The sequence below is a fragment of the Micromesistius poutassou genome (genome assembly GCF_964030765.1).
Source record: "Micromesistius poutassou genome assembly, chromosome: 6".
In the NCBI taxonomy this organism is placed as follows: Eukaryota; Metazoa; Chordata; class Actinopteri; order Gadiformes; family Gadidae; genus Micromesistius; species Micromesistius poutassou.
In genome coordinates, this window is record NC_140276.1 from 10420301 (window position 1) to 10442800 (window position 22500).

General features: G+C 49.3%; 1 protein-coding gene across 2 annotated transcripts in view; it reads left to right on the forward strand.

Moving 5' to 3' along the window:
• The window catches only part of LOC311344848 (glutamate receptor 2-like), a gene marked incomplete at both ends in the record, with an annotated part of 33225 nt that extends 10997 nt beyond the window's left edge, over positions 1-22228 (forward strand). Inside the window, 14 exons of one of the 2 annotated variants that reach the window (XM_084469178.1) lie at positions 4941-5180; positions 9449-9645; positions 12015-12068; positions 12196-12354; positions 13009-13176; positions 14176-14280; positions 14786-14893; positions 15452-15658; positions 16263-16630; positions 17172-17370; positions 17624-17871; positions 18813-18927; positions 21239-21373; positions 22064-22228. In XM_084469178.1, coding sequence (XP_084325304.1) covers positions 4941-5180; positions 9449-9645; positions 12015-12068; positions 12196-12354; positions 13009-13176; positions 14176-14280; positions 14786-14893; positions 15452-15658; positions 16263-16630; positions 17172-17370; positions 17624-17871; positions 18813-18927; positions 21239-21373; positions 22064-22228 — 2468 coding nt within the window. Of the gene's footprint in view, positions 1-4940; positions 5181-9448; positions 9646-12014; positions 12069-12195; positions 12355-13008; positions 13177-14175; positions 14281-14785; positions 14894-15451; positions 15659-16262; positions 16631-17171; positions 17371-17623; positions 17872-18812; positions 18928-19352; positions 19468-21238; positions 21374-22063 lie in introns of both variants that reach the window. The other variant, XM_084469179.1, reaches the window with a different exon arrangement.
• Positions 22229-22500: the final 272 nt, after the last annotated feature.

The window sequence follows — 22500 nt, forward strand, 5'->3', positions numbered from 1 at the left end:
TGTACTGAGGCCATGGAATTTAACTGTACTTGAGTACGGATGGTGTGCTCACACTAGCCAAACGATCTAGACTTTAGGGGGTAAACGTACTCGGGCACAGTACAGATGGCCTAGTGTGAGTGAGCCCTGACTGGTTACTGAGACCATGAGCAGCCTGGTCTCAACTCTACTCTCTATTCTCTACTCTCTGCTCTAGTCTCTACTCTAGTCTCTACTCTCTACTCTCATCTCTACTGTACTCTACTCTACACTACTCTCTACTCTACTCTCTACTCTACTCTCAACTCTACTCTACTCTCTATTCTACTCTCTACTCTCCTCTCTACTCTACTCTACTCTCCCCTCTATAATCTAGTCTCTACTCTAGTCTCTAATCTACTCTCTACTCTACTCTAGTCTCTACTCTACTCTCCTCTCTACTCTACTCTCTTCTCTACTCTCTCCTCTCTACTCTACTCTGCTCTCTGCTCTCTACTCTAGTCTCTGTTCTAGTCTCTACTCTCCTCTCTACTCTACTCTCCCCTCTATATTCTAGTCTCTACTCTAGTCTCTAATCTACTCCACTATCTACTCTACTCTCCACTCTCTACACTCCTATCTACTCTACTCTCTACTCTACTCTCTATTCTCTACTCTACTCTCTCAAGGTCTAAAGTGTTGAGTTCTCGTGTTGCTCTTTGTAGAGCAGGGCTTGGTGTGATCTGACGGCTCTAGTCCTCTGCTGACGCCCAGCCAATCAGAGCGCAGCCCCTGGCGCCCCCTGGGGCTGAGTGTAGGGTTTCAGACGGGGCTGGTGGGAGTGTGAGCTGACTGTGATCTGAGATGCGGACGCCAGGAAAGCACCACGTCGGCTCAGAGCTCCTCTGTCGCCGGGATTATTCAGAGCAGCTCCCCGCGCTCCTCAGAGAACCGCGTGTCATCAGGACGTAAACACCTCCGAGCACAGTGGCTGATTATACACACATTACCACACGATGGAGAACACCGGCTCTGACCGAGCCCCAGGGGGGAGAACAAGGCTCCAGGCGATAGAACCACGAGTGTGTTTACCTCTTTGTCTTTCTGACAATCAGTCTATTTCTACCTTGATGTGTCTCTCTATCTCTAGCTGTGTACTTGGTGACGTGGCCCCGGCTGTACCAGCTGGTTAGCGTCACATCGATGTGTGCTGAGGAATCAGAGTTTAGAGAGTGTCTTAAAGGAAGTGATCAGTCTGTCCACATGGGTATAGCGCCGGGACTCTGACACAACGCCGTTCAGTCTGAGCAGAACGATGAAGACTACTGAGGGTTCTGGGGTGTAACCCCGCTGGATACCTCTCTGTATCAAGGACACCTTTCTGTATCAAGGACACCTCTCTGTATCAATGACATCTCTCTGTATCAAGGACTCCTCTCTGTATCAAGGACACCTCTCTGTATCAAGGACACCTCTCTGTACACCTCTCTGTATCAAGGACTCCTCTGTATCAAGGACACCTCTCTGTATCAAGGACACCTTTCTGTATCAAGGACACCTCTCTGTATCAAGGACTCCTCTCTGTATCAAGGACACCTCTCTGTATCAAGGACTCCTCTCTGTATCAAGGACACCTCTCTGTATCAAGGACACCTCTCTGTATCAAGGACACCTTTCTGTATCAAGGACACCTCTCTGTACACCTCTGTATCAAGGACACCTCTCTGTATCAATGACTCCTCTGTATCAAGAACACCTCTCTGTACACCTCTGTATCAAGGACACTCTGTATCAAGTACACCTCTCTGTACACCTCTGTATCAAGTACACCTCTCTGTACACCTCTCTGTATCCAGGACCCCTCTCTGTATCAAGGACACTTCTCCGTACACCTCTCTGTATCAAGTAAACACATGTTGATACATGTTGTTCTCTACCAGTGGCGATTTCTCTAAGACTGCAAGGGAAGCTCGGCTTCCCCTAAAATTAAAAAAATTAAATGGTCAAATATATACTGTTGTGTTAACATTTAATTGATGCAAAATGTGTTAGAACACATCCATCTCAAAGACGAGTTTGTTCAGAATCAGCGGTTTATCGCAGGTCGCCTGACTTGATTTCCTTCTCATACATTCCCGTAGCCTCACAGTGCATTTGCCTGTTGAAGCTCAGCGTCCATCTACTTCAATGGGGCTGCATAGAACAGCTTTTTTTAGTGTGTGAAAAGACGACGGTCATTGGATAATACTGCGATTTTGTCCCTCCCACGGACACTCAGCGTCTCTGGGGGTGAATGGAGGAGTGGGCTGGCCTGGACGCTGGGCTTCTGCGTGATGATTGGAGGGTCTGTGAAAGACTGAGTTGCCGTTTGATTGCTCTCTTTAGCTCTCTTTAGTCCTCAGTCCCATCGCGGATTTTGCAAGCGAGTTGAAAGTCAAACTGCAACCTATTTGTTGATATTTGCTTGCCGAAATTGCTCGACAATTTTCATTGTACATTTCATACACTTATACACACAATTCCTTGTTTCAGTTTAACAGAATTCCCACATTTCCTTGTTTCAGTTTAATATTGTTTTGGTAGCTGGCCATCACTTTGATTCAGATTGATTTGATTTCTTGGTGTTCCTTAAAGACATGGAGTTGGACAGTGCAATTCCTTTACAAACTGTTCTCATTAGTGGCAACAATTGGAGCTACATCTGCAGGTGTAGAAAGGAGCTTCTCCTGTTTAAAGCAGCTCAAGTACTACACCCGTGACACAATGGGCTGTTTAAGCAGCCTAGTTCTGCTGGCCATTGAGAGGACACTGGTCAATTCACCGTAAAAGACAGCTAGTTGGTATGACAGGGTCACAGAGCATTTCCTTGAAAAGGAATAGAGAGCATAATTTACATATAAATAAATTGACAACTTATATGATGTAGGCCGAAAATGAGCTTCCCCTCTTTGAAAGACCAGCAACCGCCACTGTTCTCTACATACATGTTGATACATGTTATCCTCTACATACATGTTGATACATGTTGTTCTCTTCATACATGTTGATACATGTTGTCCTCTACATGTTGTTCTCTACATACATGTTGATACATGCTGTTCTCTACATACATGTTAATACATGCTGTTCTCTTCATACATGTTGATACATGTTGTTCTCTACATACATATTGATACATATTGTCGTCTACATGTCATGTTGTTCTCTTCATACATGTTGATACATGTTTTTCTCTAGATACATGTTGTCCTCTACATGTTCTCTTCATACATGTTGTCCTCTACATGTTGTTCTCTTCATACATGTTGATACGTGTCGTCCTCTCCCTCCATGTTCCCTTGTCCAGTTGGTCTGTAGCAGCACATTGCGCGCTGCAGAGATGCTGACACCACTTGGGGGGGGGGCGGGGGGGTGTCTAATGGATGGACCCTGGTGTCAGCAGGCCCATCTCCACGGGGTGTAGGGGAGGATGACTTACACCGGGGGATACTCCCCCCTGGTCAATCACTCTGATTAACTCACCCCTGATCAATATGCATTTACAAGCAGCAGCGCATGTCCGGACCGCAGGCCAATGCGGAGAACCGGCGTCCATAACCACGTCACTTAGTCCGTCGATACGGCCTCAACCAAGACCCTATCCTCTCCGTTTGAGCAGGACCTTCTAGCAGGACTGGGAGAGGGGAGGGTTTAGGGGCGAGTCCGTCGACACGGCCTCTACCAAGACCCTCTCGTCTCCGTCTGAACCCCGTCCTGGTCTGGGAGGGGTGAGGGTTTAGGGGCTGGTCCGCCCTCCTCTCTGTCAGAGACCAGCGCTCCCCGGGACGTTGGTGGGGACGTCCAGAGGCGCAGCTTGTGAACAGGCAAGGCAGGCAACTGCTTGGGGCCCTGGGCCTCCAGGGGGCCCCCAAGAAAAGGAAATAATAATAATAATTGCTCAATTAAAATATCATCCCTATGGTATTTACCATTTGTTTGACGAAAATTATCTGCCAGACTTTGACAAACGGTTCAAGACTTTGCTTTAGTCGAGCCAATCGCTACATTTATGTGCTAAAAATAATAATTTGGCAGCACTGTTTCACCTGAACACGTCTGCAGTGGAAGATGAGATTTTTACAGTACAAGCTGATATTGAGCTTAAGTCTAGGGCTCATGGAAAATTTGGGAACTTACTCACAAAGGAAAAGTATCCAAACATGAGGAAATGTGCTACCTCCTTGACTGCATTATTTGGCTCTACTTATTTATGCCAGTCAGCCTTTTCCCACATGATAATTCCAAATTCCAAATACCGTTCCACCATCACTGATGGTCATTTGGAAGCCTGCTTGAGAATAGCTTCCAGCAGCTACTCTCCGGACTATGCAACCCTGGTTGACTCCATTCAGTGCAAGTCATCAGAGTATATACTCAGTATATATAAATAAATATATGTTTAGCATTTTTTTAATCTAGGTAGATCATTTTGACCTAATCATTTTGAAAGTAGCTTGCTGGCTGAAAAAGTGTGGGCCCCCCTGAGCTAGGGCAAGCATTTGCCCTAGCAAAGGCCAGTAAACAGCATTTGTAGTTTGTTTGCTGTTATATTAATGTTCAGAATATGAAAAATGGAAGTAAAATGGAAAGACAGAACCAATGTTTCGTCTGTGCAGCTACCAGTCATAGTATTATATAATAATAATGTATCAATAAATGTAAGTCATCAGGACCTGAGTCAATAGGTTATGTGTCCTCTGTCTGACTGGTTCTCTGTTCTCGGTAACAGATTCTGTACTTCCTGTTCTGACTGGTTCTCTGTTCTCTGTAACAGGTTCTGTAAGGTCCTGTTCTGACAAGTTCTCTGTCCTCTGTAACAGGTTCTGTGTCCTCTCGGTCTGACTGGTTCTCTGTTCTCTGTAATAGGTTCTCTCGGTCTGACTGGTTCTCTGTTCTCTGTAATAGGTTCTCTCGGTCTGACTGGTTCTTTGTTCTGTGTCCAGTCTGCTCCCAGTTCTCCAGGGGGGTGTACGCCATCTTCGGCTTCTACGATAAGAAGAGTGTGAACACCATCACGTCGTTCTGCGGGACGCTGCACGTGTCCTTCATCACACCCAGCTTCCCCCTGGACGGAACCCAGCAGTTCATCCTGCAGATGAGACCCGACATCAAAGGCCCCCTGCTGAGCCTCATCGAGTACTACAAGTGGGACAAGTTTGCCTACCTCTACGACAGCGACCGAGGTAGGCCTGTCTGTCTGCCTCTCTGTCTGTCTGTCTGTCTGCCTGCCTGTCTGTCTGCCTGTCTGCCTGTCCTTCTGTCCTTCTGTCCGTCTGTATGTCTGTCTTTCTGCCTGCCTCTCTGTCTGTCTGTCTGTCTGTCGGTCCAACTGTCTGTCTGCCTGTCCGTCTGTCTTTCTGTCTCCTGCCCAGTGTGATAGATACTGTGGTCATGCTGTAGGTGTTGAAGGTTGTGTTCATTCTTGTTTGCGACCCCAGTGGCTCCTGGGTAATGCGCTCCAGAAGTCACAACCTCGTGAACATGACATAACGTTTACCTTCAACCTGAGACCACTTTGTTCAGAGGCAGAAACACCACACACATAAAGGGACCACAGAGGTTATCAGAAGGAACATTATACAAATGTTTTACATCTATTTGTTGTAATATTCAATCAGAATAAATAGCAAAAAGACATACTACACACTAGCCCAGATATTGCTATTTTTTTAATTGCTATTGCTGCAATTACTGTAGTATTACTGTAGTATTACTGTAGTATAACGTTAGTATAACTGTAGTATTACTATATAGTATTACTTCCCCATTAAGTAATAAGATTAATGAGGCTGCTGACTGAACAGCTTTCAACCAACAGTTAAACACTAGTGAATGTATCACGCTCTCCCTCGCGTTACAAAGTGGAGTTTAAACGTCTCAAACAACACAATCATGGGAAGACACAAACACCACCATAGCCCTCGGTGACTGTCGCCTGATGTCTGAGTAAACAGACGATAGTGGCTATCGTCCCGGTGGAGACGTTAGCGTAGCACAACAGCAGGATTAAGCTACTTCAGGAGGTTCATCGTTTAAACGTTTAGAGCCTCAAGCAGCCGCTGTCTGAATGGAAGAGAGCTGGGGGCCAACTCTGTGAGGCCCCTGGGTATGATGTGTCCCAGACTGTACAGTACACACTATATACAGTACAATGCACAGTATATACAGTACAGTTCACACTGTATATAGCCCATTACACACTGTATACAGAACAGTATACTGTATACAGAACAGTATATACTGTATACAGAAAAGTACACACTATATAGAGCACAGTAGACACTATATACAAAACAGTACACCCTATATACAGTACAGTACACATCTTTGGTAGGAGATAGTACAGTAAACATAGTATACAGTATATAGTACAGTATACAGTTTATAGTACAGTATACAGTATATCATACAGTATACAGTATATAGTACAGTATACAGTATATAGTACAGTATATATGTTGGGTTGGAGATAGTACAGTATATAGTACAGTCTACAGTATACAGTACAGCATAACGCTTCATGCTAACGCTACGCACAGCTTCATGCTATCGCTAAGTGTGGCCGAGGAACTCCCTGTTGCCATGACCCCATCCCGGAGCGTCATGTTAATTAGGTCAATGGCATCCCCTCGTTCCCATGGCAACCGCACCCTGATGGCCTGGTGCCCTGTGTGGAGATATACTGTACATATACCTACAATGTATATACACATATAGATATACGTATGTATGTATGTAGTATGTATATATACAGTATATGTATATATGTATATATGTATATGTATAGACACATAGAGACACATGGGGGGAGAGAGACACAGGTTGAGGTAGGAAGAGAGAGCATGAGGCATGAGGAGTGATCGGGGGTGAGAGTGGGTGTGAAGGAGAGAGGAGCGATGTCTTGATAAGTAATCTACAGTCCACGTCTCCTGTCAGGGTTATAGTGACCAGGATGTGGGTACAGACTGACTGCAGTAGCTGTACATATATAACTATATATATATCTTCTGTTTGCTGAAGGCACAGCGTTGGCTCACCTGGTGAGAGTCTGCTCCTCTCCTCCCAGTCATCACTTACCAAGGTCCGGCCTCTAGTGAAGGTCTGGCCTCTAGTGAAGGTCCTGCCTCTAGTGAAGGTCCTGCCTCTAGTGAAGGTCCTGCCTCTAGTTAAGGTTCCTGCCTCTAGTGAAGGTCTGGCCTCTAGTGAAGGTCCTGCCTCTAGTGAAGGTTCCTGCCTCTAGTGAAGGTCCTGCCTCTAGTGAAGGTCTGGCCTCTAGTGAAGGTCCTGCCTCTAGTGAAGGTTCCTGCCTCTAGTGAAGGTCCTGCCTCTAGTGAAGGTTCCTGCCTCTGGTGAAGGTCTGGCCTCTAGTGAAGGTCTGGCCTCTAGTGAAGGTCCTGCCTCTAGTGAAGGTCCTGCCTTTAATGAAGGTTCCTGCCTCTGGTGAAGGTCTGGCCTCTAGTGAAGGTCCTGCCTCTAGTGAAGGTTCCTGCCTCTAGTGAAGGTCCTGCCTTTAATGAAGGTTCCTGCCTCTAGTGAAGGTCCTGCCTCTAGTGAAGGTTCCTGCCTCTAGTGAAGGTCCTGCCTCTAGTGAAGGTTCCTGCCTCTAGTGAAGGTCCTGCCTCTAGTGAAGGTTCCTACCTCTAGTGAAGGTCCGGCCTCTAGTCCTATACCTGGAGCTCTAGCTGTTAGAGGACCTGCTCCTGGCCCCGCCCCCCGGGGGGAGGGCCTGCTCCTGTCCCCAGAGGGGGGGGGGGGGGGGGAGCTGGTTGGCAGGCAGCAGACCCCAGGACGCTCCCTGGTCGTGGAGCTCTGGAGGAGTGGCCTGCATTATTCATGTCCTGTGAATAGCTTAGCATCGCATTAGGAGGGGACTCATACCTCCGCACCCGTCCAATCACTCAGCCTTATGAGATGGAGGAGGGAATGGGATTGTGGGTGTTTACACCTTCGAGGCGCGGGGGGGGGGAGCTGTGGGGGGGGGGGGGGGGGGGGGGGGGGGGGAGAGGGGGGGGTCAAGGGCAGGGCACACTGTCAGCTACCTGTGATGTCACTACATGGGTTGTCATGTCTGCTCCAGACGGACTGCCAGAGGCTGGACTGAAACACGTTTCCTGATCCACCAGACAGATCCTCATGTCATCCTCATGTAATCCCCTGATGACCAGTCAGTCATCACTAGGACCTATTAGTATAGTATAGTCCTTACAAATCACTCTATAGATCTGTACATCTAGACCTGCAGTTCTATAGACCTGGACCTGTACATCTAGACCTGCAGTTCTAGACAATTTTCATGGTGACATGACAAATAAAATCTATTCTATTCTATTCTATTCTATTCTATAGACCTGGACCTGTACATCTAGACCTGTAGTTCTATAGACCTAGACCGGTAGGATTTGAGTATCCATGTGGCCCTAAACAAACCATAATAACCCTCATGACACTAATTGCTACCCATAATTCATTTAGATAAAATGCCTCCATTTTCAGGCTGAACTGCCTTTAGATCCGCCTCGTCTCGCTACTATGTGCTAAATGAACCGTCGCTAACGGCTAATCATAACCAGAGCAGGAGGTGCTAGAAAGGAGGCCAGGAGCAGTGCATGCTGGGAGTTGGAGTTCACAATAGACATGGTGGTCTGCTATGAACTTTAGCTCTAATAAGTAATTAATGTCCTTCCATTATGTTTGCTGGTTACTGGGAGAGCACTGGTTTTTCTGGTCTCTAACTGGTTGTACTTGGAGTTACTTGGCATCTAACTAGTCCCACAGGTCTGAGCACCCTGCAGGTGGTCCTAGTACTGGTTCTAACTGGTTCTACTGGTCTAACTGGTCTTACTGGTCCCCAGGCCTCAGCACCCTGCAGGTGGTCCTGGTACTGGTTCTACTGGTTCTAACTGGTTGAACTGGTCTAACTGGTTCTACTGGTGTAACTGGTCTTACTTGTCCCCAGGCCTCAGCACCCTGCAGGTGGTCCTGGTACTGGTTCTTCTGGTTCTACTGGTCAAACTGGTTGTACTGGTCCGCAGGCCTCAGCACCCTGCAGATGTCTTAGTACTGGTCCTGGTACTGGTTCTAACTGGTTGTACTGGTCTTTCTGGTCCCCAGGCCTCAGCACCCTGCAGGTGGTCCTGGTACTGGTTCTAACTGGTTGTACTGGTCTTACTGGTTCCCAGGCCTCAGCACCCTGCAGGTGGTCTTGGTACTGGTTCTAACTGGTTGTACTGGTCTTACTGGTCCCCAGGCCTCAGCACCCTGCAGGTGGTCCTGGTACTGGTTCTAACTGGTTGTACTGGTCTTACTGGTCCCCAGGCCTCAGCACCCTGCAGGTGGTCCTGGTACTGGTTCTAACTGGTTGTACTGGTCTTACTGGTCCCCAGGCCTCAGCACCCTGCAGGTGGTCCTGGTACTGGTTCTAACTGGTTGTACTGGTCTTACTGGTCCCCAGGCCTCAGCACCCTGCAGGTGGTCCTGGACACGGCGGCCGAGAGGAAGTGGCAGGTGACGGCGATTAATGTGGGAAACCTGAAGGACGAGAGGAAGGACGAGGCGTACCGCTCACTGTTCCAGGACCTCGAGACCAAGAAGGAGCGCAGGGTCATCCTGGACTGTGAGCAGGACAAGGTCAAGGACATCATGGAGCAGGTAGGAGACCCCTCCTGGAGCAGGTAGTAGACCACCTCATGGAGCAGGTAGTAGACCACCTCCTGGAGCAGGTAGGAGACCACCTCCTGGAGCAGGTAGTAGACCACCTCATGGAGCAGGTAGGAGACCACCTCATGGAGCAGGTAGGAGACCACCTCATGGAGCAGGTAGGAGACCCCTCATGGAGCAGGTAGGAGACCACCTCATGGAGCAGGTAGTAGACCACCTCATGGAGCAGGTAGGAGACCACCTCATGGAGCAGGTAGGAGACCACCTCCTGGAGCAGGTAGTAGACCACCTCATGGAGCAGGTAGGAGACCACCTCATGGAGCAGGTAGGAGACCACCTCCTGGAGCAGGTAGGAGACCACCTCATGGAGCAGGTAGGAGACCACCTCATGGAGCAGGTAGGAGACCACCTCATGGAGCAGGTAGTAGACCACCTCATGGAGCAGGTAGGAGACCACCTCATGGAGCAGGTAGTAGACCACCTCATGGAGCAGGAAGGAGACCCCAGGGTGCGGATCAAGGCAAGGCATGTTGTGTGAGGCACAGCACGTGGTCCAGAAGCCTTGTGTTTAAAGGGAGCAAGGTCAACTGGGCGGCATGTAGCTCAGGAGGTAGAGCGGGTTGGCTGGTAACCAGTTGCTAGTTCGATCCCCGGCTCCTCCTGGCGGAGTGTCGAGGTCTCCCTGAGCGAGACGCCTCACCCTAACTGCTCCTGATGAGCTGGCTGTCGCCCTGCGTGGCTGACACCGCCGTCGGTGTGTGAATGTGTTCATGAATGGGTGAACGTGAGGCAATATTGTGAAGCACTTTGAGTGGCCACTGGTTAAAATAGTGCTGTATAAATACAGTCCATTACGATTTACTGACCGCTGTGCAGTGGACGCCTCACCCAAACCGACTTGCTGTGGATTCAGGAAGCAGTTATTAAGGGCACTGGCTGCAGAAATCTGGAATCAAACCCAGAACCTCAGGAGTCAGCCCCTTAACCGGGAGCAGACTGTCCTGACCCGAGCAGAACACTGTACATGAGGAGGCCTCAGGAACCAGCGGGTCATGGTGTGTTTGTGTTCTGAACGCACCTCGCCGTAGCGACGGAACAGAGAGAGCTTTGGCTCAGGGCTGAACACAGCAGAGAGCACACAGAGGCTGATGTTACGCCGTTAAGCCCATTGGCGGCTCTTTGAAGCCCCCTGAATGCAGACAGCTCAAACACCATCCTACCTTTCAACCGTCTTAATCTGAGAGCGGATTATCAAACAGGAATATTCCTGCTGCTTCGGTTGCTCCTCTATAAAGATACCTCCTAAATAGAAAGACGTGCAGAGTATCGGTCCACCTGTAGTGAGACGTATTCTATTTACCGTTCCCTTTGGAGCAACACTTATTCACTCTGGCACGGCAAACAAGCTCCTGGGATGGGGAGCTAGCGTTAGCATGTAGCGTAAGCATGTAGCATTAGCTCTGTGTCTAGAAGAGAAGGTTATGACATCAGTGTAGTTAGAAGAGGACCCTCAGGCACACTAACAAACTACCAATTTAAAGTGGAATAAAAAGCCATTAAAGGGAAAGATGAGAGAGTGGTGAGACAGGATATCGGAGTGGTGAGACAGGCTCTCCTCCCAGGGAGAAGCAGTAGATCAATGTTGAGGGAATCCTAGAAGCGACACAGTTGGACTCACAGCTGACTTAAATATCCTCAGTTATCCATCAGTTAGCCTCAATTAGATATCAGTAACCCTAACCCTAGCCTCAATTCCTCTACCTGTTAGCCTCTACCAGTTAGCTTCAATTATATAGCTCCTACCGGTTAGCTTTTACCTTTAAGCCTCTCTGATAGTCTTTACCAGTTAGACTCAATCAGCTAGTCTCTTTCAGTTAGCCACTATCAGTTAGCTTTATTCAGAATTTACATGTTAGCCTATATCAGTTTACATTAATCTGTAAGCATCTATCAGTTAGCCTCTGTCAGTTAACCTCAGTAGCTAGCCTCCATATGTTAGCCTTTATCAGTTATCCTCTATATGTAAGCCTCCTCCTGTTAGCCTCTGTATATTAGCCTCTATAATTTAGCCCTTATATGTTAGCCTCTACCTGTCAGCCTCTATATGTTAGCCTCTATAATTTAGCCCTTATATGTTATCCTCTACCTGTTAGCCTCTGGCTGGAAGCCTTCATCAGCTAGCCTCTATACTCCTTTTGTTGGTTTTCTAAAGAGGTGTGTAAAATGAATAAGGTATCTTACTGCTAACCCATTTTATAAGAAAAACGTCCACAGTAAATTTGTCGTTTTATATAAACGTTCCACAGATCAATTATTCAAGTCTTTCTAAAGGGTTATTCCCTGTGTGTTCTGTTTTCCAGGTCGTCACAATTGGCAGACATGTCAAAGGCTACCATTACATCATCGCCAATCTGGTAGGTCGGTCTGAATAATAACACTTTATTTTTGGATGATGATGATGGTGATGCTGATGATGATGGATGGTAGATGATGGTGCTGTATGATAGATGAAGGTGATAGATGACGAGCCTCTCCCCTTAGGGCTTCATCGACGGGGACCTCTCTAAGATCCAGTACGGGGGGGCCAACGTGTCGGGGTTCCAGATTGTGGACTTTGACGAGCCGCTGGTGGCAAAGTTCGACCAGCGGTGGGAGGCGCTGGAGGAGAAGGAGTACCCAGGGGCCGACAGCAAGATACGGGTTAGAACCAACACCCTCATACACACACAAACGCACTGCACACTACACACTACACACACTAACACACTACACACACTGGAGGAGAAGGAGTATCCAGGGGCCGACAGCAAGATACGGGTTAGAACCAACACCTACACATACACAACACAGACACACACACACACACACTTACACACTACACACACTAACACACTACACACACACTAACATGCTACACACACACTACACACACTGGAGGAGAAGGAGTACCCAGGGGCCGACAGCAAGATACGGGTTAGGACCCCTGATACACATACACATTAACACACAAACAATACACAATACACACGGTACAATTCACACATACACACATTACACAGAATACACACACCACACGCACAATATATACAAATACACACACAATACACACTCCTCACGCACATTATACATGTATAAATCCCATGTCCTAGCTGACTGTTCTCTCCTCCTCCTCCCCCTCCTCCTCCTCCTCCCCTCCACCCCCTCTTCCCCCTCCTCCTCCTCCTCCCCCTCCCCCTCCTCTTCCTCCTCCTCCCCCTCCTCCTCCTCCTCCCCTCTCCCCCTCCTCCTCCTCCTCTTCCTCCTCATCTTCCTCCTCCCTCCTCCTCCTCCTCCTCCACCTCCTCCTACTCTCAGTACACCTCCGCCCTGACCTACGACGCAGTGCAGGTGATGACGGAGGCGTTCCGCTCGCTGCACAAGCAGCGCATTGACATCTCGCGCCGCGCCAACAACGGGGACTGCCTCGCCAACCCCGCCGTGCCCTGGGCCCACGGCGTGGAGATAGAGAGGGCCCTCAAACAGGTCCTCACGCACACACACACACACACACACACACACAGAGGGCCCTCAAACAGGTCCTCACGCACACACACACACACACACACACACACACACAGAGGGCCCTCAAACAGATCCTCACGCACACACACACACACACACACACACACACACACACACAGAGGGCCCTCAAACAGGTCCTCACGCACACACACACACACACACACACACACACACACACACACATTCACGCACACGCACACACACACACACACACACACAGAGGGCCCTCAAACAGGTCCTCACGCACACACACACACACACACACACACACACACACACACAGAGGGCCCTCAAACAGATCCTCACGCACACACACACACACACACACACACACACACACACACAGAGGGCCCTCAAACAGGTCCTCACGCACACACACACACACACACACACAGAGGGCCCTCAAACAGGTCCTCACGCACACACACACACACACACACACACACAGATGGCCCTCAAATAAGTCATCATTCACACACACACACACACGCACACACACACACACACACACACACATTCACGCACACGCACACACACACACACACACACACATACTGAGGGCCCTCAAACAGGTCCTCACACACACACACACACAGGGGGCCCTCAAACAGGTCCTCACACACACACACACACACACACACACACACACACACACACACACACATACACACACAGAGGGCCCTTAAACAGGTCCTTACACACACACACACACACACACACACACACACACATACACACACAGAGGGCCCTTAAACAGGTCCTTACACACACACACACACACACACACACACACACACACACACACACACACACACAGAGGGCCCTCAAACAGATCCTTACTCACTGATACCCACTCAGTTGCACACACACTTACTCCCTCTGTCCCCCTCTCTCTCTCTCTCTCTCTCTCTCTCTCTCTCTCTCTCTCTCTCTCTCTCTAACTGGGTACTGTGTGTTTAGGTGCGTGTTGATGGGCTGACTGGTAATATCCAGTTTGACCAACATGGGAAGCGTGTCAACTACTCTGTCAACATCATGGAGCTGAAGAACAACGGACCGGTCAAGGTAATTATAACCTACTAACCCTTGTTAACCATATCTAACCCCTACTATCCATAACTAACCCTTACTAACCATATTTAAAACTTACTACCCATAACTAATCCTTACTAACCATATCTAACCCCTACTAACCATAACCAACCCTTACTAAACATATCGAACCCTGACTACCCATAACTAACCCTTAATTACCATATCTTACCATACTAACCATAACTCACCCTTTCTAACTATAACTTATCATACCTAACCTAATCCTACTAACCATATCTAACCCTTACCAACCATAACTAACCTTTACCAACTATAACTAACCCTACTACCCATAACTAACCCTTACTAACCTAATTAACCGAACCCTACTAACCATAGTAACATTAACTAAACCTGGTAACCATAACTAAGCCTACTAACTATAACAAAACCTAGTTACCCCAACAAAGACTAGTAGCCATAACTAACCTAGCCTTTATCAACCCCACCTTGTTGTTGTTGTTTTATTGAACAGATCGGCTACTGGAATGAAATGGACAAGATGGCCGTCACCAAATCAGACGTCTTCGCAAACGAATCAACAGGAATGGAAAACAAGACGGTTATTGTTACCACCATCTTGGTGAGAATATCATCAGTTATCTTATACACACACACACACACACACACACACACACACACACTCTCTCTTTCTCTCTCTCTCTCTCTCTCTCTCTCTCTCTCTCTCTCTCTCTCTCTCTCTCTCTCTCTCTCTCTCTTATGATTGCCTATCCCATAAGCTCCAGGCTTTGCATGTGATTATATCAACAATGTATAATATGATGTATGTATGAGGCCGTGAGTATAAAGTATCTCATAGTATGCATGGCCCAGGGGGATTGAATCAATAACCAGGCTGGGTTAAGATGATCATGCAACAGTTTCACCAAAATGGTTTCATCAACTTCATAATTCAACTTTATTATGTTTGTAATGAAACATATTTGATTTTATATTTGTACTAGTCTATGATTTTAGATGGTTGTATTCCTATCTTAAAACTGGTCCTTGAGGAGGGATGAGGTTAGTGTATGAATGAGTGAGTCTGTGTCTTCATGAGGTTATGACTGAGTGAATTTGAATTTTCAGGAGATCAGGTTATGACTGAGTGAGTGTGTTATGACTGAGCGTGTGTCTGCAGGAAGCGCCCTACGTCATGCTGAAGAAGAACTCGGACCTGTTCGTGGACAACGAGCGCTACGAGGGCTACTGCGTGGACCTGGCCGCCGAGATCGCCAAGCACTGCGGCTTCAAGTACCAGCTGAAGGTGGTCGGCGACGGCAAGTACGGCGCCCGCGACGCCGAGACCAAGATCTGGAACGGCATGGTCGGGGAGCTGGTCTACGGGGTGAGCCCTGACTGGACGGTTCCTTTAGGAGCCCAGCCGTGATTGGATACTCGTGGTGTGTTTCTGTGGTCTAGTTCTGGAGCGTTGCGTGTGCGATATTGATCCGTACGTTATGAAGTGAAGGCCGTATATATCTGCAGTAGGGACTGCGCCGTACGCAGAGGGTGGGCAGCAGGAGGGCACGCACTAACTAAACATTTAGATGGTCTGGTACATTTACATTTACATTTACATTTCGGGGATTTTGCGAGTTGCAACCATTCATTCACACATTCACACACTGACTGGGGAGTCAACCACGCAGGGTGACAGCCAGCCCGTCAGGTGCAGTCAGGCGTCTCGCTCAGGGACACCTCGACACTCAGCTAGGAGGAGCCGGGGATCGAACTAGCAACCTTCCGGTTACCAGTCAACCCGCTCTACCTCCTGAGCTACTGTTCATGTTGGGATCCGAGACTCCGGTCCAGGATCCCAGCTGGGCATAATGAAGTACCATCTGATGGTCCAATATGGTCTCAAAGTAACCTAGAGGACTGACCTCTGATCAGCCTCCTGATAACAAGGTTGCCCTCTGACCCCTGAACCTCCGACCTTGTGTTGGCAGAAAGCGGACATTGCGGTGGCTCCCCTGACCATCACGCTGGTGCGCGAGGAGGTGATCGACTTCTCCAAGCCCTTCATGTCGCTGGGCATCTCCATCATGATCAAGAAGCCCCAGAAGTCCAAACCTGGGGTCTTTTCCTTCCTGGACCCGCTGGCCTACGAGATCTGGATGTGCATCGTGTTCGCCTACATCGGGGTCAGCGTAGTGCTGTTCCTGGTCAGCCGCTTCAGCCCCTACGAGTGGCACACTGAGGAGTACGAGGACGGCCAGATCCAGACCAACGAGTCCACCAACGAGTTCGGCATCTTCAACAGCCTCTGGTTCTCGCTCGGCGCCTTCATGAGACAAGGCTGCGACATCTCCCCTAGGTACCGGCCTCTAAACCACCTCCAACCTCCCCCAGGTACCGGCCTCCAGCCGCCTCTAACCTCCCCCAGGAATCGGCCTCTAACCTCCCCCCTCGTACCGGCCTCCAACCGCCTCTAACCTCCCCCAGGTACTGGCCTCCAGCTGCCTCTAACCTCCCCCCTCGTACCAGCCTTCAGCCGCCTCTAACCTCCCCCAGGTACCGGCCTCAATCCTCCTTTAATCTCCCCCAGGTACCGGCCTCCAGACCGCCTCTAACCTCCCCCATAGCCTGGACCTCCTGGTGACCAGACCTTAACTCCCCATAACTCCCTGGTGACCAGACCTTAACTTCCCTTAATAACTCCCTGGTGACCAGCCCTTAACTCCCCCATAACCTGGACCTCCCTTCTCAGGAGAAGCTTTGATCTAACTCCAGAATCACTTTGTCGTTTAATGGCCAAGCGAATGTGTGGAATGTAAGGGAGAGCTAAGGGTCTCCCTTACAGCCATGTGCAGGTCCCAGGTCTCTGTCATGTGTGTCCCGTCTCCCCCTCCCCCCAGGTCTCTGTCGGGCCGCATCGTGGGGGGCGTATGGTGGTTCTTCACCCTGATCATCATCTCTTCCTACACGGCCAACCTGGCGGCCTTCCTCACGGTGGAGCGGATGGTGTCGCCCATCGAGAGCGCCGAGGACCTGGCCAAGCAGACGGAGATCGCCTACGGGACGCTGGACTCTGGGTCCACCAAGGAGTTCTTCAGGGTAGGGATCCTCTTCATCTTCATACCGCTGGACCTCCACCCCAAGACCTCCACCTCCAGACCTCCACCTACACCTACAGACCTACAAAGACCTAGACCTCCAGACCAACTCCGACAGACCTCCACCTACAGACCTCTACCTCCACCCCTACAAAGACCTCCACCCCCAGACCTCCACCTCCAGACCTCCACCTCCACCCTCACCCCTCATCCAGCCGTCCTGTGGTGTTCACCTCCGCCATCTCCCCCTGCAGCGCTCCAAGATCGCCCTGTTCGATAAGATGTGGACGTACATGCGCAGCGCGGAGCCCTCGGTGTTCGTGAAGACCACGGCCGAGGGCGTGGTCAGGGTCCGCAAGTCCAAGGGGAAGTACGCCTACCTGCTGGAGTCCACCATGAACGAGTACATCGAGCAGAGGAAGCCCTGTGACACCATGAAGGTCGGAGGCAACCTGGACTCCAAGGGCTACGGAATCGCTACGCCCAAAGGATCTTCATTAAGGTGGGTGGAGTAGTATAACAATGTGCCCCATATTGTTATAGTATCCCACCTACCCTGATGTGCCCTAGCTAAGGCCCTGAGCCACCTAGATAATGTGGTTTGTATAGAGCCAAGGTAACCAGTTTTACCAGAGTAGATTAAAGCCCTTGCAATTTATTGTAAGTCGATAAATTGCAAAAATATATTTTTTATTCATATTTTAAAATGTAATTTATGATGAAATATTCTATTGATAATTATCATCCTCAATTGGAATTAATCATTCTATATGTAAGAACATTTTGCCTTTCTGATTTGAACTGATCACTAGTTATTCTATTGCTATCCTAGGTCCCAGTGTATCTCCAGCCAACTAACCTCTGCATCGTGTGTCTAACCTGTTAACCTGATGAGTGACTGGGCAGACTGTTGTTTTCGACCGCATCACCTGTATAGACCTGTTAAATAGCAATGATCTGTTTAGAGTTTGCTTGCCAGTGTGTTTTGTGAAACCCTTTCAGTACACGACTCTTGTTAAAGAATCGATGACATAGAATCCGCTTTGCGGACATGAATTTGACCGTTTCATACCAAAATATCTTCCTAGACTAACTGTGGCACTGCTTGGGTTTCTGTACCATGAGTTGAGATGCTAATTAGTTAAACATTGTCTAGCTTAGAGAGGACTATGCTAAGGGCTAAGAGCGCTAACATTTAGGATGAATGGTGTGTGACGTGGCATGCTGTATCTACTGAGCTCTAACCATTGTTTCATGACTGCTGTTGTGCTATCTCTCTTGTAGTGAGGACAGTGTTATTATTGTGTTCCACCGCTGTAGATAGCCAGCCTCCCAGCGTCCTCCTGTAGCTCAGCAGGGGAGCCCCTAGCTTAAACACACTCAGAGACATTGGCCGGATTGCTAAGTGACGCTGTCTTACAAGCTATGTTCTATTGTTTCAAGAAACGCCGTTAACCTCGCAGTGTTAAAACTGAACGAGCAGGGCCTGTTGGACAAATTGAAAAACAAATGGTGGTACGACAAAGGAGAATGCGGCAGCGGTGGTGGCGATTCCAAGGTCAGCCCCAGTGAGCGATGGTAACTCACTCCCAACTCCACAAGTAGGCAGCAGGCGGCCCCCCCCACCCACGCCCCCCCCCCACCCTCCCTGGGCTCAGGGGGCGCACCCAACCGCCACCTGGTAACCACGGTGACACATAGACCCCCCCCACCCCATTGGCCCCTCCACGGCTGTCTCCATGCCAACCCCCGCCGCGCCCGCTGCCTACTTGCGGCGATACGTTGATGCACATTTGGCTCCGCAAAACCCGCGTTTGCTTAGGCCAAATGGAGCGTCGAGGTCCATCGCCATGACGACAGAAAGATGTGACAGTCAGACTCGAGATAAGATGAGAGAGATAGAGATCAAAGCAAAGCAAGTGTAAATGTAATAATAACATAAAATAACATTGATAATGTTATTTATGTTATGTTCCACTGAAGAACGCCTGTAAACCTTGCGGTATTGAAACTCAGTGAGCAAGGAGTCTTAGACAAGCTGAAAAACAAATGGTGGTACGATAAGGGGGAATGCGGAGCCAAGGACTCAGGAAGTAAGGTCAGTGGATGTGGCAAACACACCATTACAACCCAAGACCGCCATCACAAAGCATGAGACACATGCCTGCAGAGCTACTAATGCCCCAACACGTACCGGCTCACAGACCCCAATGCATGCCATGTCACCCATGAAATGTGCACCTTAATGCTCTCCTTTTCAGCACCCTAACTCTAAAAGTATACTAAACCCAGGAGCTTCCTTCTTACAAAGAAGCTGTGGTGTGGAACTGGTGATTGGATGATTGGGGGCGCGTAGTTAAAGGCTCTGACTTCCTCTGAATACAGGATCAGTGATTGGCTGAATCCCGACCATCTCTAGAATACAGGATCAGTGATTGGCTGAATCCCGACCATCTCTAGAATACAGGATCAGTGATTGGCTGAATCCTCTAAAGGGCGTCCAACCATGTTGACCCTCATCTGTTGTCCTCATGTGTCGTACCTATTGTGTGTCTTGTTGTGTGCGTAGTGTGTGTTGAACCTTGTTTGTGTCTTTTTGTGTGTGTGTGTTTCGTACCTTGTGTGTCTTGTTGTGTGAGTAGTGTGTGTCGTACCTTGTGTGTGTCTTGTTGTGTGAGTAGTGTGTGTCGTACCTTGTGTGTGTCTTGTTGTGTGAGTAGTGTGTGTTGTACCTTGTGTGTGTCTTGTTGTGTATCATGCCTTGTGTGTGTTGTCGTGTTTTGTGTATTGTGTTTTAAGACGTTTTAAAACACACAGATTGTACCGACACACAACACCATGCAGTCCTCACAACCACCTCCAGGGAACTGGTTAACACGAGATATACTGAAGACAGAGAACAATTAGAGATATATTGAGGACAGATAGAACAATAAGTGATATACTGACGACAGATAGAACAATAAGAGATATATTGATAACTCATACATCTTAAGGTTAGCGGGAGCATCAAATAACGAAACACTTAAACCCAGACACATTTGTCGTTCTAAATGTCTGTTCGTAAATGTATTATATGGTAATCGTGTGTTCGTATATTATATTGTAAACGATCACGTTAATGTTCACATATCTATATATCTATATCTGGTGTGTGTCACGGTGTTGTCACTGGTCCTGGATCAGATTAATACACTATCACCGTGGTAACGCCGTCTTCATTCGCTTCTCTATTTACGTGTTTGTTATGTTGACCTGTTTCTGTCTCCTAATTGGTTCAGTCCTACGATGTTTTCCTCCCTGATGTCTCGCCCCCCCTTTAAATGGTCCACTGGTCACATAGAGCCGCATAGACACCCATACACACTACTACTACACACACACACACACACACACACACACACACACACACACACACTGCACACACACTGCACACAACTACACACCACACACTGAACCCACAACACACATACACACACACACACTGCACACTACTACACACCCCCACACGCACACAATGCACACACTACACACTACACAGACCCCTGCTAGGCGGTGCGTCCCCCCCGTCCTGTCCCAGCTAGAACTAACTCCCCATAATTGATCTCCCTGATTAACGGGGGTTGATTGAGCACTGCTCCAAAGAAGCCCCTCCCCCACCGCACACACTGTCCTGTCGTGTGTTTGCGTCCCGTGTCCGTCCACACACACACACACACACACACACACACACACGCCGCTGTACCATAATGAACATGCATCCCTGTGCCTGTGTGTGTGTGTCTGTGCGTGTCTGTGCGTGTACCTCATATGATACTGTGTGTCCCTGTGCGCCGCGGGCCCGCCCTGACTCCGCCCTCTGTCCCCAGGAGAAGACCAGCGCGCTCAGCCTCAGCAACGTGGCGGGGGTCTTCTACATCCTGGTGGGGGGGCTGGGCCTGGCCATGCTGGTGGCCCTGATTGAGTTCTGTTACAAGTCCCGGGCCGAGGCCACGCGAATGAAGGTGGCAAAGAACGCACAGACTATTAACCCAACTTCCTCGCAGAATTCACAGAATTTTGCCACATATAAGGAAGGTTACAACGTTTATGGGATCGAAAGTGTAAAAATTTAGGGGGTAGGAGCCGAGGTTTCATAACTCCCTCTAATGCACGCGTTTTTTGGCATCCTCTCCATCCTGAGGCGTGAGGTTGGCCAGAGTAGCGACTGATCTTATGATTTGACGAACAGATCCAGTGTTTGTCCCCCACGTCCCTCCTCCTCCATGCTGTCTCCATGTATGACTGTGGGCCATGCCTGTAACGACCTCTGTCCTCTGACCATCACCTCCTCCATCCTGCATCCCGTTACCATGGAGATCATGTTTGGTTCGCGCCACATCCTCACCTTTTAAACATTCTTACAATTCTTACATTTGAAGGACGGCCGATCCTCTCACTAACCTGTTCCTCGTCTGTTCATGTGTTCTCCGTGTGTGTGCCTATGTGGTCGTGTGTGTGTGTGTGTGTGTGTGTGTGCGCGTGTGCCTGCGCGTGTGCCTGCGCGTGTGTGTGTGTGTCCCTGTGTGCGTGTGTGTGTGTGTGTGTGTGTGTCCACGTGTGCGTGCGTGTGTGTGTGTGTGTCCACGTGTGCGTGCGTGCATGTCCGTGTGTGTGTGTGTGTGTGTGTTGGCCATGCCCTCTGCCCGGTCCAGATGACCTTGGGCGATGCGATGAGGAACAAGGCGCGGTTGTCCATCACCGGCAGCACGGGGGAGAACGGCCGCGTGGTGACCCCCGAGTTCCCCAAAGCCGCCCACTGCGCCCCGTACGCCCGCCCCGAGATGGGTCTGAACGTCAGCCTGACCGACCTGTCGTGATCCTCCGAGTGCCTTACCACGCTCCAATCACGTGTCTCCGTCTCTTCTTTTCTCCCGTTCTGCCTGGTGGTCTCTCCGGTTCATACCGGTCGCCTCCGGTCGTCTCCGGTTTTTTGTGTCTGGCTGATGGAACGTCCTCTGGCCCCCCCCCCCTCCCCTTGTTGGGGGGTCGTGTCCCGGAACAACAAAGGTTTCTCTCTGGGATTGAGTTTCTCCTGACGGACACGGAAACCTTGATTGACAGCAACAGCTGCTGCTGGAAGAATGAGCAT